General features: G+C 22.6%; 1 protein-coding gene across 5 annotated transcripts; it reads left to right on the forward strand.

Annotated features, from left to right (window-relative positions):
• Nucleotides 1–201: 201 nt before the first annotated feature.
• Nucleotides 202–17,947, forward strand: LOC126548990 (E3 ubiquitin-protein ligase RNF123-like). Of its 5 annotated transcripts, XM_050197195.1 has the most exons (23): nt 202–324; nt 411–440; nt 1,236–1,329; nt 1,401–1,708; nt 1,865–2,012; nt 2,888–3,137; nt 3,197–3,394; nt 4,254–4,438; nt 7,519–7,718; nt 7,792–7,928; nt 8,591–8,858; nt 10,483–10,715; nt 10,801–10,911; nt 10,986–11,238; nt 11,299–11,461; nt 11,631–11,824; nt 11,890–12,029; nt 12,121–12,300; nt 12,362–12,524; nt 13,072–13,224; nt 13,959–14,139; nt 16,787–16,977; nt 17,714–17,947. In XM_050197195.1, exons 4-22 carry the CDS (start codon nt 1,423–1,425, stop codon nt 16,920–16,922), a joined length of 3,579 nt encoding a protein of 1,192 aa, XP_050053152.1. In that variant the 5' UTR covers nt 202–324; nt 411–440; nt 1,236–1,329; nt 1,401–1,422; the 3' UTR covers nt 16,923–16,977; nt 17,714–17,947. The 5 variants fall into 5 exon arrangements, with proteins under 5 accessions (XP_050053152.1, XP_050053151.1, XP_050053149.1 ...); XM_050197192.1 differs by lacking the exons at nt 202–324; nt 411–440 and adding an exon at nt 925–1,087; XM_050197193.1 differs by lacking the exons at nt 202–324; nt 411–440 and adding an exon at nt 925–1,087 and having other exon boundaries at nt 8,591–8,765.
• The last annotated feature ends 1,694 nt before the right edge of the window (nt 17,948–19,641 follow it).

A 19,641-nucleotide genomic window follows, 5' to 3' on the forward strand; every position in this document is an offset into this window, starting at 1 on the left:
ATCGGATGTCAGCAAGACATAACACCGCAATAAAAATATAATGGTGACCCATGTACCCATCGTTATTGATATACCTAGGTATACTATCTACATAATAGGTGTATTATGAATTATGATTACATCGAAATATCTAATATCTAATTAATATTTTATCGATAACAGTGTCCATAATGGCATAATAAGGTATTAGTTAATCCTTTGTTTATCTAAATAATGGCTTTACCATTCAGTATTATTCACCGTTGACTTCTTCGCAAACTGCCTTGAACATTCTAAATTTTACTCTTACACACATGATAGGTATTATATTATACGGAATGATAGGTATGTATATCGGGTAATCTTTTTAACATAAGACAATCATTTTTTTTTAAACTGCTAATGTTTTTATTTTTTTACATTATTTTAAGCCGTTAAAAACAAAAAAAATTTCAAATAAAGTAAGTTTACTGTTTATTATTTTTAAAATTTTTAATTTTTTTTTAATGCCTACATCCGTTTTTAGTTCTTTATTTCAAAGCTAAATATATTTTTTTGAGTATTTCAATATATAAAAATCGAATTTTGGATAATTAACTAATGAGTAGTTCAAAGAATTTTTAGATCAGTATTGGCTCATATATTAATTTATTAGCTAAATATTTTCAAACATTTTATGGCATCAATAATAGTATACCTAAATAGTATAGAATTCGAAAAATATACAGTTTTAATATGATAATATTATATGAGCAATACGTTTTGTATTTGTGAAGTGTAAACTAATGATTAATTGTAGTTTTTGTATATTAGGCAAGATGTGGATCGAATATATCATAGTTACACACTTAATATTAATAAAATAATATATATGTATTTTTTCTGGCCTATTAATAATTAAAAAATAAATAAATACATCGTTTGAATTGTCATGGAATACATAGTGGTATAGTTGTATTAATACAATGTATAATCTTTTTCATAATAGTAGTTAAGAGTTGAAAATTTCAAAAAAAAATTTCAAAAAATTTCAAATTTCAACTTTATTTAATAAAGTTAGTTTAAAATAAAATACTAATGGAGAACTCAAATATTGAACATATTGATGGTAAATCATTGTTTGATTCGATTAAGACGTATCCTATAATTTCGTACCAATAAAATATTTTATAATTTTGTCATAATTTAAATGTGATAATAGTTATCATTTAGTTTGTTTAATTTAAATAAATTATTTTTAAAATTAATTTGTCTAGTAAGCACTGTGGTCGAAGAAGTTACTAAAATATTTGGAAAAGACGGTAAAAACAAACTAAAAACGTTGGTGAGGAATGAAAAAGTCTATCCAGAGTAAAGTGTTAAAATATTTTTTTTTCTTGTCTTATCTAAATTGTAATGGAGAATATTAATTTTCATTAAAGCAAAGATAAGTTGAAAGACGATATGGAAATATTAGCTGACAAATTAAAATTTGATGAACTATTAAACGTAGAAAAAATGTATTTTGAAAATGTCGAATCTTTTAATTCAAGCCATTTAAACGGACACATGATGTTTTCGGAATTTGGTACGATATATTCTAGGAGTAATCTGGCAACTGTGAAATCGATCCACAGTATACAAAATGATGGTGGCGTCTATCAATATGAAGTACAACTAAATTCTAATGGACCGATGCGTATAGGATGGGCTACTCAGATGTGTGCATTTACTGATGAGCTGGGAGTAGGTATTTGATATTTTTTCACGAAAAATAATATAATCTATTAAACAGTATTAGTAGCTTATGGATTATTGATGATAAAATACAGTATAAATAGTATAATATGGTATAATATAGTAGGAATATCGTATATAGTATAAAATAATTCTTATCATTTTTCAGGAGAAACAGAAAATTCGTATGGTTTTGATGGTTATCGCTTAGAAAAGTGGAATATGTCTAATGCGTGCACATACGGTCGAAAATGGAGAGTCGGAAATATAATTGGTTGTACTATTGACTTGGGAAAAAAGTCTATAGAATTTTTCAAGTATTACAATAAACATTTTACTGTAATAAGTGAGAATATCTTAATTAAATTAAACAGGTGTTCAAATAATATAAAAAAACACAGGTTCATTAAAATGTTAAAGAGGAAAAAGTTGTAGGTAATTTACACTATAGGTTATTTTTTTTTTCATATTTACCTAAGTTTTTTTTTCTATCAAGCTTAAATAAAAATCGTTCTTTAGGTAAGTAGATGTTGAAAAAATAATAATAATACGTTGGTGTAAATTAGTAACGTATTAAAAATTCTTGTACAAAATATAAAAGTTTGATTGAACAATACTAATATTATTATGTATAGCCATATAGGTATATTCAACGATTAACAATGATGCATTTATGTAAATTTCAATTTTTAATATTTTAAAGTATTCATTTTTTAAGTACATCAAAAAAATAATAAAAAATAACTAATTGAACCAATTACAGTAAAAAACATTAGAATATATTGAAATAGGACTGCACTTCATAAATGACATTATAATTTAAGTGTATATTCAGTTTTCTTATTATTTATAGTAATTTATACCAACTTCGCTTTTTATGATATTATAATTTTTAGCAATTTATGTATATTTTGAACTTCAATATTTTACATGCAAATATTTTATCGTTTATCATATACCTATAAGCAATATTTTATTGTCTTTCAGTTTGATAATAATTCAGTGCACTATCATATTATTAAAACTAACAATACAAAATCGGTTCTACATGAATTTGGTATAATGTAATTTATTAGGTAGATATAGACTGATGAATGATATGTTTTTACTTTGCAATTTAATACAAATAACAATTCTAACATAAATAAAATATAAACATCTATACACAAATTTATATTATATTTTTTTTTAGTAATGGTGAATCACTTGGTGTAATAGTTGAAGAGTTAATAAACAAAGATAACTTAACGTATTTTCCTGCATTAACTCTTTCCGATGAAGAAAATGTGGTTGTTAATTTGGGCGAGAGACCATTTAAATTTCCAATATTGAATTCAAAACCTTTAATTACTAGCCCAATAGCCCTAATAAATTATTTCAGACGTCTTGAGAAAAATATTTATTCTCTAATCGAAAGTCAAATCAATCTAAATAAAAAAAATGTGAGTTTTATATTTTTATATTCGAATTTGTTTTTAAAATTCTAGTGACTCTATTTCAGACGAAAAATAATTTGAAACACTACGACAAAATAAGAATTAACAATATTATAAAAAATATATTATTTCATCAGTTTGAGCATTTATTGAAAAATCAATTTATTGTAGATAGTTGCTTTATATTATTTTTAAGGAATTTGAACAAAAGAAGTCCTGAAAAACTTATAGTATTCCTTGAGTTGATGTGGGAAAATATACCTGTAAGTTATATTTTAACGTGATAAATAATGTGCCTACCTATAAGAAAATAATAAATATAATAAGATTAATAATTATGTTTAACATGCCATATCATATAGTCTATATAACTTATTAAGTTGATAATTTGATTATAAATATACTTAACACAACTAATATTTACATTTAGGTTCTGAGCGTGCATTGAATGTTTGGGTTTGTGATGTACCTTTGTTTTTTTGTATCAGCTGTTCGCATCTTTTAGAACGGTAAAAATGTTACAACTTTGAATTTTAGGATGATTTCTGTTAGAAATTTATTGTTAGTCACAATTAATAACTTCACTCGATCTAAAGTTAGATTTAATGTTAAGCTTTTTATTTAAAAGTTATGTTTTGAGATTAAGATACTCTTATGTTACCTATTTAGAATTTTACAATTCAGATACAAATTTATTATAATGACAGTATTAAATTAGAACTATTCTTTTTCGGGATCAGTATGTTATTTGTATTTAACTATACTTAAGTTCTACTGCTTTCATCATTTTATAGAAATGTACATATTTATATTAGAATTTAATAAAAAAAAGTCTCTTAACATTTTTATCTTAAGTTGTTAGTTTAGGATATATATTTATTATTTCGAATTTTTTACTACTTTGAACACATTTTAAATAATGAAAAGTTTATGGTTCTTAGGAATATTTCTTTTTCTTATAGTCTATACTTTTTATTATTTTATGTTAAATTGTGCTTGTATAACATTAATTATGGAGTAGTAATTTGACGTGTTTATTAATTTATTTTGTTGTATGGTTAAAGCCTTAAAAGTTCAACTAATTAAAATGTACAGTAATCATAAAATTTTCCAATTGTCTAGAAATATAGAATGGTTTCCATCATGAATTATTTAATATTTTGTCTACTTTGTGATTTTAAATGTACTTGGAGAAATCGATTTGACATATCTCATCAATCAGAAGTACTCAAACTTTTAACTGCAATTTGTCGAGAAACCAACACTAGAAAAGAGGCAATTGTAAATATTTTTTTCGACAAGATTAAGTACGTACTTTTATTTTAAATTAGATAATATTATACTCTTCGCACTTTAAATGTTGTGTGGCTTAATTGATTATAAAGTAACACTAGATAGGTACTACATTTAGTTGTTTTATAAAATCGTTTCTCATTTCTTAAATAGAATAATATATTTTATCTTATATAATGTTATGCATATAAATATTTGTTAATTCAAGAAAGAAATATTCTAATAATTAATATACAATATATTATATAGTATTATTATATTATAGATTATAGATGTACCTACATCATATTATCATCGTTGGTATTGTTTGATTTATTAATTATAGTAATAATGTAACTGATAAAATATTTTACTAGATAGCAATTTAATTTATATTTTTAGCACGGCTTTTGATTTATAACCAAATACCTCTAGTGAAGGAAACTGTAAACATAATTTATACATATATTATTAATATTAATTATTTAAATAAAAAACAAAAATATAATTATAACAATAAAAATAAATAAAATCAACACAGTTTAATTTAAAAACTCAATTTTAAATACCTACACTTCAATGTTAAAGAAAATATGACTAAAATTACTGGATTATTAATATTCTCATTTTAATCACTCCGAGTTGGAAAAAATTTAAGCTTAGTTTTCTTACTATAATAAACAAATAATTAACACTAAATAATTATATTGTTAATTATAACGTAATACTGTAGCAGTAAACTACTTACAGTAGAGATTGTTTATAATGACACCAGTTGCAATGACCTTAGATTGAAAGTCCCTGCAAAGCTCCTATATGGAGTTATATAGAGTAGCTACTATTGGTTATAATGACAAACGGTTATTATAATCTATTTTCCTTGGTCCCTTGAATGTAATTATAAACAGTTTCTACTGTATATTGGTTTAGTGTTAAGAAAATGTATTATATAAGTTGATAAGAAAAAATTTCGTATTTTTCTTAAGATGTTAGAGCTTAAAAAACACATGAAATATAAATGTTCATGATATATTATATATTCATAAATTCGTTAATTTAGAATTAGATTAGACCTAAACATTACTGTTAAAACTTAACCATTTATACATACAATTTTCCTAAAATTAGACCGAATACTTTTAAATACTATATAAATCTCTCATCCATATTGAACAATAATTATCACTAAACCTTCCTTAATATTAATGAAACGTGTGTATTGTCATTAGGTATCGTATTATATTTGTAATTTTGTTAAATAAATAATATTATTACATTTTACGACAATTTGAAAATAAGTTACTTATATTAGAATTAAAAAACTATTATTTCACACTAAGTAGCTTTTTTTTTATCTGTAGGTAGTTCTCCACTCTTCTCTCATAATAATATCCTATCATCTCCAAATCTTTACTTACATTTTGCAAATAGTTATCAAACATTCCATGTTAATTTTTAAAATTTGTAAAAATGTTTAAAGACGATACCTAACAAGGGAAAGTGGCTGTACGAATAGTAGTTTTTGTAAAATTGTAAATAAGAAAATAATAAATTTTTTGAAAATATACTTTGGAATAAATAAACTAATTAAGTGTTCGTGTAGGTATATAATATATATATATATATACATAATATGTAATTCTAAAATATACTCGCAATACAAATGACACATCGTAGTATAAAATTAGGTATCACTTTATTAAATTAAAATATTATATTTTTTAATTATTATAATTATTTTATAACCAAAGAATTTAGTGATACTTAACGATTTATAATTTAATAACACAAGATCATTTACTGAAACAATTTCAAAACTAAAATGAGTTATAAGAAAGTTAAACTTCTTGTTTCAAAATGTATTCTACCTATTTTAATATACTATTGCTTCAGTGCTGAGAACAAAATAATGTCTTGACAGTTTATAAGTTATTATTGTTCTATATAATATTATATATATATAAATAAAAATACTTACTTGTCATGAATGATGATAAAAATATCTACTTCTTTTTCAGATTAGAGTACCTACGTATATTTGTTAACTTATAATATATTTTTTATTAATCAAATAGTTTTTCGTTCTGAATAAAGTGAATTTTTTTTATTTTACCAAGTTACAATGTATAGCTAAGTTAAATTTTATCCTTATTTCATACATATTATTTAAATTTATGATTTTCGACTCAGTGGCTTTTGATAATACAATGCATCACTAATATTGTATTTTATTCATTTATACTCAAATATATTTGTAATTAGAATCTCTTATTTAAAATTATTCTTATAAAATATATACCTATCTATATATTTCAGTGTTGTTTTATTTTGAAAAACTTCAATATATTATTATTATAGGGCAGTGGCGAATTCTCCAGGCATGCTTAGAAATAAAAACGTTATTAATTAAAATACAAAAATTATTTTATAATCAATAATATATTACGTATTTTAAAAGAAATATAATGTGTTACATTAATTCATTTATTTCTGTTATCTTTAGGTATCCGTGTTTATCTTTATTCTAACATTTAATGACAGAGCACGTGATAGATGTGTGGGCAAGCTATACGACCCTTGTTATCGCTGTAAAAAAACCAGTTACTCCGAGACCCCCTCTACTAGCAGCCGGGTATTAATCGCCCGGGCATCCTCATTCTGTTGCGCCGCTTCGTCAACGTAATTTATACAATTTACGTGTACGAGTAAATGACAATTTTTTTTTATTTTAGTTAAAAGAGTTAGTCAAGTCTAAATTACAATTATTAAAGTATAATTTAAGTAAGTGCTATTGTATACGTATAATATAATATATATTAAATTAAAGTCTTATTTATAAATTAATACAAATTTGTGTATTATTTATTAGGTATAAATTAAATAGAACTATAATATATTATGATAAATGAACATGCCTATACATCAGAGTCAGAATTCGCCACTGTTATAGGGAAATGTCTATTTTATTTAAATATAAATAAATAATAAATATATAGTATTATAATATTACAATATATAGATATTACAGTAGTTTAACATATAATATTATTTTCACATTGTGTAATTTAGAAATTGTATATAATATGCATTAAAAAAAAAAAAAATCGTTTAATAGATTTGCTCACTTTTTACACATTATTTCTCCGTCTGATGAAATGCTTGAAAAAATGATACCACGTGTATATTGGAGTATAGAAAATGTAGAATTGTCGGAAGATATGCAAAATAAATTGATAAAAAATTTCCCTCAGGATTATAAGAAATCTAAATCTGCTTACAATGAAGCCAGTGAAAAACTCAAAAAATTATTGAATCGTAATTTATTATCCTTATTTCTAAATCATATTAAATATAAATTATTATATTTAATTATTTTTCATTCAAACAGAATTAGAAAAACTTCAGATAATTTTTCTTAAAACCTTATTAAATGACAATGATCAAACTGATACAATAGTGAGCTCCAGAGTTTTATTTAGTAGACGATTTCAAAGTTTTACCCAAGAAAACATGATTTATTGGAGAGTAAATATTAATAATTTTTATTCCGAATTTTATTAGATTTAGTATTATTTGAATATTGAAAACATTCAAAAATTCAAACAAAATTTTATTAATTTAGTAAATTATTACTAACTGGGACAATATTTATGAAAAGGGTTTTAATTCTTATTGGAATACAAATGACGTATCTTATTTAGTGTACCTAACATATAGTTATGGTTGAAATCCTATATTAGAATTGTTGCTCCACGGAGTGACAAGCAGTGACTTAAAATTGTTTATATGATCTTCAAATAGTCTATCAAATACTTATAATATGATATATTATATATAAAAAAATATAAAAAATAAATAAAGACGTAAATAATAATAATAATAAAATAATAATAATATACATCAAATACTTTACAGTTTTCTATAGTTGTAATAATGTAATTAATGATTTTACATTAAGCTATTATTATTTAAACTTCTTTAGAAAGGAGCGACAACGGTTTTATTATTACAAAAGTAATCTACTTATATTTAAGAAAAATAATTTTAAATATTGATACTCGATGATAATTTTATAAGTCATCATATCAAAATAAAAATTAGTTTTATTTATACTTTATAATGTATGATTAAGAATATTGTGATTTAACTGTTTTAAATAGTATTTAAACTTTCTTTATATTTTCTAGAATGATCCTATGTTAAAACTACCGGGTCCAGTATTGTTGAGTACATTCTTTCGTTTATCATTTTTATTACGTGAACTACTGAGTGAAGAATTAGTAGATGTCAATGACTTAAAAATACATCCAAATATTTTTTATTTGGAAAATTACAATTTTTTTGGAATCGAACGAATAGGAGGTACATTTTCTTATTTGAAAAATATGTATAAAGAAATTATCAAATCGAAACTGGGACTTCCCTCTGACAGCCAAAACGATGATGATATTGATAGTAATATTTTTTCAAGTGATATATTTAATTATAGTAAGGTAACTTACGATAGCAGTGACCAGATTTCTGTTGTTAATACTCTGTCTTAAATATTTATTAGCTTTGATTTAATAATATTTTAGTACAAAAATTTTTTATTTTGCTTATATAATATGAATAAATGTATGCATTTTAAAGTTGTATTCAAATATATATAAAAAAATGTGGACATTGGATAAAAGTTAACTATTTTGTATTTCTATGTTAAATGGAAAGATTATGTATGTCAATACAATATTATTTTATTATACATTTAATAAATAATTCCGAGCGGCAGATTTAAGTTTAAATAGTATTAGTATTTTAAAATTTAAAATGCATTGTATGTTGGAATTTTTGAATGGAGCTGTAAATTATAGACGTTATATAAAGTATTTTTAGTCCTTATACTCTACCCTGAAGAATTTATTCAATAAATATAATTCGTAGCGTATTTTACAAGTAATGATAATATAATTGTCATTAGTCATTACTTTTGCACTTTTAAAAGTATTTTGCTTAAAATAGTACAGATTATTTAAGTAAGTTTTCAATAAAAAAAAAAAAATAAAAAAAATAAAGTGTGTGCCATTAGGGTTTTTTTTTTTTTTTTTAATAACTCAATGTTAGTTTAGTTAACTGCATTTTAAATTGTAATTGTATTAAATTATTGTGCTTTTCTTGCGTTTTATTTTTGATTGTAATATTTTGTATAAAAAGTATTATTTTCTATTAAAATGTAATGGTTTTTTTTTTTTTATTGGTATTATCATATTTAAAACTTGGAAAATCATATAATCTAATTTGTTAATATTCTTAGTTATTTTTTATCAGACTTAAATCTTGGAAAAGTTGACGTTAATTTTAATATTTTCATATACATTTACATATTTTTACCGTTTTCCGATTTAAATTTTTCACTATAGTCTGGTAATACTACGGTTTTATTTATGTTTTTGTGATTCGAACAATGTACAATAATATTGCCCTGCACCTAAACTTCCTAAACGATATGGAAATTGATTAGTTTGATTTTTCTTTTATGTTTAGTGTTCAAAAGATGTAAAAAAAAAAGAGGAACACACCAAACATTAAAAATAAAGCGTGTGTATAGGTTACGAGGATTTTAGGTGTACCCTCGAATCATATAGAACTACACTAAACATTATTCACGGAAAAATAAAACAATAGTATGAAACCTGTTAGAATAATATTTAGGAACATAAAACGACTGCACGATTTTCCAATTTTATGAAACACACAATATAATGTTACTTTTATATAGTTTATATAATTTTATAGTTTAATTTGTTGCACTACACTTTACTTAGTATTAATTAGTAATACTATACATTATCAGAATCAAACAATAATATTCAAATGTTTTATGCATATGTAAAATAATAATTGTATATTATAATGCCAATTTCATACCCAATATTATTCAATCATATAAATTATTATATTATCCCACAATTAAACTTCAAGTATCACGTGAAATGTTAATTAAGAGTAACTTTAAAATATTCAAAGGGATATTTCTTCAATAATTTTTTATTTACTTACATACCTATAGTTATAGTAGCGTTATATGATTTTGTTTAAGCCGACATGGATGATGATGTGATAGAGATCAATTCGGTTGCTGGTTTCATTACTATTTTAACAAGAATCATTAGGAATACAGAAGATAGAAATGCAAACATCCATATCGCCGATGCTGTCATGAATAGAATATTGTCATTCGATCTACCTACTGACAAAATACATGTATTTTCTGTTCTACTAAATAATATAATGTTTTTATATCACGTAGCTAGTCATAGACAATTAATTGAAGTAAGACGATATAACACTATATATATATAAGGCCGTTGTACCTAACATATTATTTCTTTTTTCTTTTTAAATATAATATTCTTAGTATGTAGCTTTCAAAAAAAGATTAGCCGAACTATCAATAGATTATGCTTTAGTAGATTATGAATTAAAAACTACCAATGAAAACAAAGATGTTTTAGAGCATACCCTTAAAGTATTTATTATTTTTTTTTAATTAAAATTTGAAAAATGTACAGAAAATAAATTATGCACAATATGTTTGTTTAGGACATTGAAAAAAAAGTATGTTTATCCTCGAGACATATAGCCTGGTTGAAGAGTTTGATATTTGTAGCCACAAATGAACAAATTTTAGAATGGATTCTCATGATCATTTCTCACACATTGAAATATTGTTCAGACATAGAAGAAGAATTGTTCAGATTCGTCCCACACTTTTATATAGATAATCTGTTAGGGTTAGCTGTTTTATTACCTGATTATACAAACATAACCCAGACGTTTGATGATATTATAGTTGGTAATATTACACGTTAGAAAAATTATACATTGATATATTAAATAAAAATTGTAATTTTAGGTAAAAAATGGTTAGCCACGTTGATCGCTGAAATACTAATGAAAATTTTCAATGACCAAAGAATAATTCATCCGAAATCAAGAGAAATAATAACACAAGGAATAACTTTATATTTAACACATCCTAAATCAATTGTTCTTCTTCAAGAAGTTTCAGAAAAATCGTAAGATTTAATATTTGACAGTATAACTAATTAAATCTATCAAATATTTTAAAGATTGTTTTTATTTTTTATAATTATGATGCATATACTATAACATCAGTTTCAGTATACATGATTTATATGTAAATGAAAATATGTTTAATAAAGCGTAGAAAATTATATTTTTTAGACGATTGCGTGCGATTAAATCAATTTTTAAACCGATGGAGCGAAAAATATGGATAAAAACCAATTTAATATTGATGTTAATTTGGTATGGTTCTGGATTTGCATTCCGTTATACACGACCACCTCATCTAAAAAATAAACATGTATCTACACAAGGAGCACTTGAAGAAATTGTATTTTCTAACATGGGCACTGGTTATTATTTTATAACTTTCTTGCAATAGTTATAATCACTGTCTTTTTTTTTTTTTTTTTGGTAGTGCGACCACCTGCGACTGTGCTCCAAAATGACATACGAAAATTTATAGCTTATGACAAAGAAACAGCGTCTAATTTTATTAATAACTCTTTGAATTATCTAAACTGGGCTTTTTCTGAGTTTATAAGTTTATTCCAAGAAGTATGCACGATTATGTTGACATTTATACATTACATTTATTAGTTTCATTTTATACATAAGACTTAAGTTGTTACTTTTACAATTTTAACAGATAAAAGATATAAACGGCAATAATTCTTTTATTATTTCGTCAGAAGAAGTGAATAAGCTAAAAAGCTGCGGTAAAAGTTTCATTTACACTGTAACTTTATTACGTGTTATTGAAATGATGATTCATTTTGATCGTAATATTATAATTGACCAAGAAGGATCACTTGGCAGAGTATTTCAGGTTACAAAAAATACTAGAATTTTTTTCTCAGAGGATAATACATTTGTTTTGTGTTTTTCAGTTAATATGTCAAATTCTTAATCGTATAAATGCTTCATCTTCTACGTTTAGTCACATTTTGGCATCATCTTTACCATACATGGAATGTGTACATAAGTTTACAATTCTTGTAGCAACAACTGGTGTTTTGTTATCTATGTTAGAGGGTGAAATAAATAAAAAGGGTGATTGAATAAATCTTATATAATATTGCATATGACCAACGTCTAAAATATAATATTTTTAAACAACAATATAAATAAGTAAACAAAAATGTATGTGTTTTACACTCAAAAGATTTATAAAAATCATTTTTTAAGTTTAACATTTTTAACTATTGTTTTAAAATGTCTATAACTCGATGTTGTAGACTGCAAAATAGTATATAATAGATGTTATTCAAAATTATTTATTATAATTAAAATAACTGAACTATAGTTTGTGATTTCTTATTTAGAATTATGTCAAGCAATTTTATTATCTGAATATATATTTTATATAAAATTATAAACCTAATATACAATTTAACAATAGCACCTAAAAATATTTTAATTTTGTATTTAATATACATTTTGTATAATGTATTATGATTACTGAATAACAAGAAGATAGATAAAATAAGTTTACTTTTGGTAAAAAAATAAAATATTTAATTGCTATCAAATTGATTTAAAAACTAAAAATGATTAAGATACTTCTTAGATATTTAAATAACTTCTATTATTTTATTAGTTTCAGAAGAAAATGCTGAAAGACCAAGCAAAATTTCTAGTATTCCAGAAATTACAGATGTTTTGATTTCAGATCCAAATTTTAATTTGTCATCATTGGACTTTATTATATTATCAGAAAATGAAAATGATGAACCATTTTCCTTAAATTTTTGTAAATAGTATTTATAATAAAAAAATCACTATTTATTTATAAATATTTAATATTAGAGTTATGATATAATATTAAATATATTTTTTATATTCCCTCAATTATATTTTACTATCATTGTACTTTTAATCACCTAATATAGCTGCTTTATTAAATACATTGATTTAGTTTAATTAATTATAATTTATTCAACGATAAAGTGTAATTTAAAAATATGAGATTAGTACTTGGTGAATTTGGATTTAAAATTTTTGGGATCTAGTTTAAAGAATATTATAAATTTATAACAATTATATTAAGGAAAATTAAAGGCAGAGAAAGAATATCTTAATTAATATTTCTAAAACTAGATATTATCTAAAATAAAGGCTTTAATATTTTAACGGATTTTAAATATTTGAACAATTCTATTATTTTTACATCAATGTTGTTTTGCTAACTAATTAAAAAAAAATACTTACCCGGAAAATCCGGCCTTGTTTATATTATATTATATATTTAAATAATTTTCTTTATAGCAGATACCTATACAGTTTCTTACAAAATAATTTAATAGTGTAAACTGATGGAATAATAGATATTACAATACTTAAGCTATTTAATAGCAGTAAACCTTTGTGAAACACTGTATAGCTAATTAATTCAATTTTGTTTACATTTTTAATTAATTTATGAATTATGTTTTACAGTTACAGTACATATTTATTATAATTTTTAACATATTTTGTCTTCACTAGATAAAACTTATATTAATAAGGAAGAGTTTGAAAAAGTTGGTGATATGTATCAACATTTGGATTGGTATATGAAGCGTCACAAATCTATGGCTTCTAGCATAAATGAGGAGGATTTATGTATAATATGTTATTCAAATAAAAACAGTGTAACTTTGATACCGTGTAGACATCAATGCTGCAAGTAAGCTCGTAGTTATATATTCAACTTTATAGTAATGATAATTCATAATTTAAAAAGTCCTGAAATTTGTACTCAATATTCATAAAATCATAAGTTATAGTTATAACAATTATAAAGTATGATAAACAAAAGCGAAAAATATGTTAGCAGGTTTTATTAAATGCATATAAAGTCGTGTGCTTAACTTCTTATTCACATAAGCTAATGCGACGATGTAAATTAATTTATCTGCGACAACTCACAATATACATTAGAAATTCTACATTTTTTGTAAACTAAAAGGCACATAATAAGTCTCTGTGGGATATGATGTAACATTAGGGATTTGTCTATTTATAATATAGTATTAATCTCCTCTTTTGAGAGAGAAGGCGTTTTGGGAATCAAAGTTTCTAGAATAAAATTATATAATAACGCTAGTTGCTTGCAGCACCGCCATTTAAGTAATTGCGATAAATTAATTTAATGATAATACACTGTTTAGGAAAGTACATTATACATAAATCCTTGTATAGTAACAAATAGCACTTTTTTTGAATTCTAAATCTAACTGTTATGAATTTATTTCTATTATAATAATGTACTTACTTTTCTAATTTACACGTTTTAATATGAATTTTATCATTTAATGACGAGTTTGATGAATATCCAATTAATTAGGTAGATATCTTTGTACTTAGTGTTAATTTGAGCATACAATATCTAATATTATACTTAAAAATTTTTAGGGTAGTTTATCAGTCATACCTTTTTTTCTATAATAATGCAGTTATTTAGCAGATTTTTTTCTAAAAATTATGTCAACCAAAAACTAATCGTTAGTCGTTAGCATTAGTTTATGAGATAAGGGATTTAGAAAATTTGGTGACTTCAGTAATTTAAAAATTTAAATATTACCTAATTATTTATTTTTAATTTTTAATAATGATTAAAAATTCTAGATGTAATACAATCATATTTTAGATTTTGAGCGGAGTAATGAATGTATTGTTTTTACAATGACATGGGTTTTATTTTGAGGCAGTAAAAATGCTTCAATTTAGAACTTTGAAGGTGATTTCTGGTAGGTAGCAAATTGAATTTAGTTGATAATTTAATTCAAAAATAAAAAACTACTCGTAATTCTTTAAAAAATCTAAAATTAAAAAAGTTTTTTTTGTTTGGTTTTATTATTACAATTGTAGGAACTTGAGATTTTCACTAAATGTTTAATTATCATTTAAAAATATTTAATTAAATAATGTTCGGTTTTTTTTTTATAAATGCCAATAAAAAATTTACGAATGGATTAACATTTTTGAAAGTTTAATAAAAGATTCCACATCATAAGTTGTTCTTATATTTGTATACAAATTATAAAATTAAATATGCACATTTATTTTATATATGCATTGAAAGTTCAAATGTTTGTCAAAAATTTGTCAAAATTTATAAGAATTTAAAAACTATAAATATTTCGTAGCAAAATATTCATAAAATCTTTAATTATTTTAATTAAGCCTTAGTTACTAAGTTATGAACATTTAATAAAATGTTCCTCATAAATAATTAATACTGCAACTAATAAATTTAAGAAAGTAAGAAAATATACAAACACAATTATTTTTTTATTTATATTTGAAATTAACATTCGGACGAAACTATCTGTTAAATGATGAATAACGATGTTAAGTATTTTCTTTTATTTCAAAAGCATTATTCAAGGGAAATTAAAACTTTTATGCATATTTTTCGCTTGAATTTTACTATACGTAATGCAATTTTCAAAAGACTTATACTTTAAAATATCATCTATTTATACTATGAACCTATTCATACTGTTTCATGATATTTAAAGTAAGGTATTACTAATCCATAATTTAATAATTATAATAATTAAATATTATAAATGCAATGTTTACGGAAAAAATTAATCAACCTATTGCGATACTAAAAGTATCATAAATAATTTTAATAGCTATATTAATAAAACATATTATGATAATATATACTGAGTTACTTATGTTTACAGACTATTTTTTCTCAGAATTGATTTTCATTTACAATAATATATCAATGAATTTAAATCCAATATACCCATAACAATGAACCATACTCAACATCTAATGAAAATAGAGGGGGCGCTAGCAAGCGGTATTTAATTGCTTACCTTTTTTTTTTTATACTTTGTAGAATCATATTTAAAGACCATTGTTCATATTATAAACATTTTGATAACTGGAAAGCTGCTAGTTCAAATGAAATATATAAAAAATTTCAAAATATTCACTGAATAATTTACAGTAAATATCGCTGGTAGTCATTTCAAAAATATAGGTTTGTATCGTTACAGGATTTTCTTTAAGTAGTACAAAACTCTCAACAATTTGAAAATATGGTCTTTACCTAATTATATTTTTATAATTCATTATTAAGAGATAAAGTGAGTATGAGCATACTTCGTGAATCACACATTTACACTATTATACATAAATATGATATAAAGTTTTGTTACTTTGTTTCATACAAAATCTAGGTACTCAGCGTTTTTTATTATTGGTATAATAAATATGAAAAATAAGACATAAAATAATCACGATGTTGTCATATATTTTAATTTGAACATATTATTTTACATTTTGATACAAACTATATTTATTTTTTTCAGATTATGTATAAATCATCACATTCTTTATTCACGTGTTTGTTTTTATTGTAAGGGAAGAATCGAATCGGTGGTAGATACTAATAATTTGTCGACTGTAATACATGATTTTGGAACTGAACCCCCACCATTATCATGAACTAGATGGACAGCACAACAGATTATAATATCATCAATATTTAAAATATATAATAGTTATTATAAAATAAAAATTTATATATTTATTACTATTAAATTAAATGAGTTAGAATTATGGGTTAAATTATGAATGATAAAAAAATCTATAGCTAATATTTATTGGCGTTTAATTAAATAACTATTGTAGATAAGAATAAAAATAAAAAAAAAATTTAGAAAAATTCATTGAATTAATCCTTAAAGATATATTTTAAAAAAGTATTAAAAATACAAAATAAATATGGTTATACATTTTAATATAATTTTTACCAATTTTGGATAAACCAAGTTCCACTTGAAATAAAAAATTACAATAATGCTTTCAAATGAGTAGATAGTTGTAACCAATTCTGAGTAGGATCTTATAGTTATTAATTCATAAGTTTAGTATTATACAACATAATTTTATTTAGTTACTTATTTTACTTTAATCCATTTTAAATATACTGATAAATTGTTTGGTTCAGTAATATAAATTAAAATGAGTAACACCAACACTTTATACCTACTAAATATATGTATTATAAAAATATTTTAGTATACAATTTTAAAATTTAAAACCATTATTGTTTTATAAATTAAAATTATAAATATTAAATATTAATATTAGTTTATTATTTACAAAATATTGTAATGATTATTTTTAATTATTAAATAAATTGCATACATAAACCAATAAATAATGCTACTATAAACGTGAAATTAATATATTTACTCTTAATGGTTGTTAAAAGACCTTTATTATAACTGCAGGCTTGCAAACGAGAATGAAAATGCAACATATTGAAGAATAAAGTAGAAGTGGGAGGCATAAGAATGGGCTGTGTTTACTTGTGCAGTTTAGTGTTTCACAGACCCTTAGGTGAGAAGATTAAGTCATTCGTGTACAAACGTCGCGTCATGAACGTCCTAATCCCACTGGCTTTGTCGGTATTCTTGCTCAATCAAAATAATGCTTGGTTTATAAATCACAAAAATTCAGGAGGTAAGGAATTCTTATTTATTTAATTTATATACAATTTTAAATTGAAAATTATTTAAATTAACAAGCTTTAATTTTTGAAATTAAAAATAACCCTCATTTGCAATTTACGTTCTAACATAAATAATGGTTTTTTTTTTATTAAAAATTAATGATTAAAAAAAAATAATAATATTATATTTTATAAAAATTGAGACAGTTAAAAATAAATAAATAAATAACTTTTAATTTCTATGACTTTATATATTAAAGGTATACTTGATACTTGTGTAAGTGTTAAAATATTTTAAATAAATTAAAATTTTTTATACAATATTTAATTATGAAATTTGTATTCGTGTATATAGTCTTATTATTTTTATATTTTAAATTATAATGTACTTGGTAATAATATTGGTTTACTTTCTATAATTTGTAATACTTTTTAACTGAAATATTACATTTTTAGTTTTTTGTATCGTTTAAAAATTTGAAATTGCATAATTTATAAGTGAGTATTATCTAAAAAAAAAAATAATATATCTATATTAAGTATTTATAGCATGGAGATTTAGGAATTTTAAACATGAAATATCGTAGGTATCACTATAATCATATTTAAAATTAAAGTCAGAATTCTATAAATTATGTATTTTTGAAGTATAAATTAATAATTTTATTTTTAATTTTTTTTTAAAAACTTCTTTAATATAAATTGAATTATCTGAAAATATTAAGTAACATGAACAAATAAATAAAATTTTGGGCGTCGGCATTTAATAAATTAATACATACGTTTTAAAAATACAATTATTTTCACACATGTATATTTAAGAGGATTCATTCTTTACAAAATATAAACTATTATTTTTTTTTTTAATAATATAGTTAACCTATTTAAATTTTCTATAATATTTAATTTTTTTTGTAAATATTTCATTCATATTTAATAAACTTTTGTAAATTCAATACTCATCACTTTTTGTGACTTGTGAGGATAGTCCTTAAATATTTATACCGATTATTATGTATAATTCGATAGAACGCATGACAAATATTATATATGAATGTACACATTGTCAAAATAAAACAAAAAAAATAACTAAAATATTGAAGTGATGATTGGACAGGTATCCATAATTTTTTTTAAAGAATATGTTATGGATTTGTTTTTTTTCTTATAAGAAGTATCTTTAAAATATTTTTTTAATATGTTATATTTCAAATGTTATTTCCATACACCTATTTTCAATAATTTTGAATGCAATTGTTTCTTCTTCTTAGTTGTTAGACCGTTGTTTTCTTTTTGTAAATATTACTTATAGGTACATATTTTTTTAGGGTAAAATATAGGTATTAACGATGCAACATGAAATTAAATACTTTTTTTCATTCAGAAATGATTGTTCATTTATTTGAACATTTTGAGATAATATTCAATCCAAAGTATAATAGTATAAATAATTTTTATAAAGTTGAAATTAAAAAAAATTCTTGAAATATAAAATTCAAATAAAATATTACATTTTATATTTGATGGTAAAATGTTAAAGTGCAAACACATAAAATGGAATGGAATAAAATTATGGAGATGACAAAAAAAAAAAAATGATATTATTTATGTTACATATAACCTAAAGTTGATTACATAAAAAAAAATTTGGTTTTCGAGAACTTAAATAAATGTTTTTATATAGATATAGGCATATTGCTTATTGAA

The sequence above is a fragment of the Aphis gossypii genome, chromosome 1 (assembly GCF_020184175.1).
Source record: "Aphis gossypii isolate Hap1 chromosome 1, ASM2018417v2, whole genome shotgun sequence".
Classification (NCBI taxonomy): domain Eukaryota; kingdom Metazoa; phylum Arthropoda; class Insecta; order Hemiptera; family Aphididae; genus Aphis; species Aphis gossypii.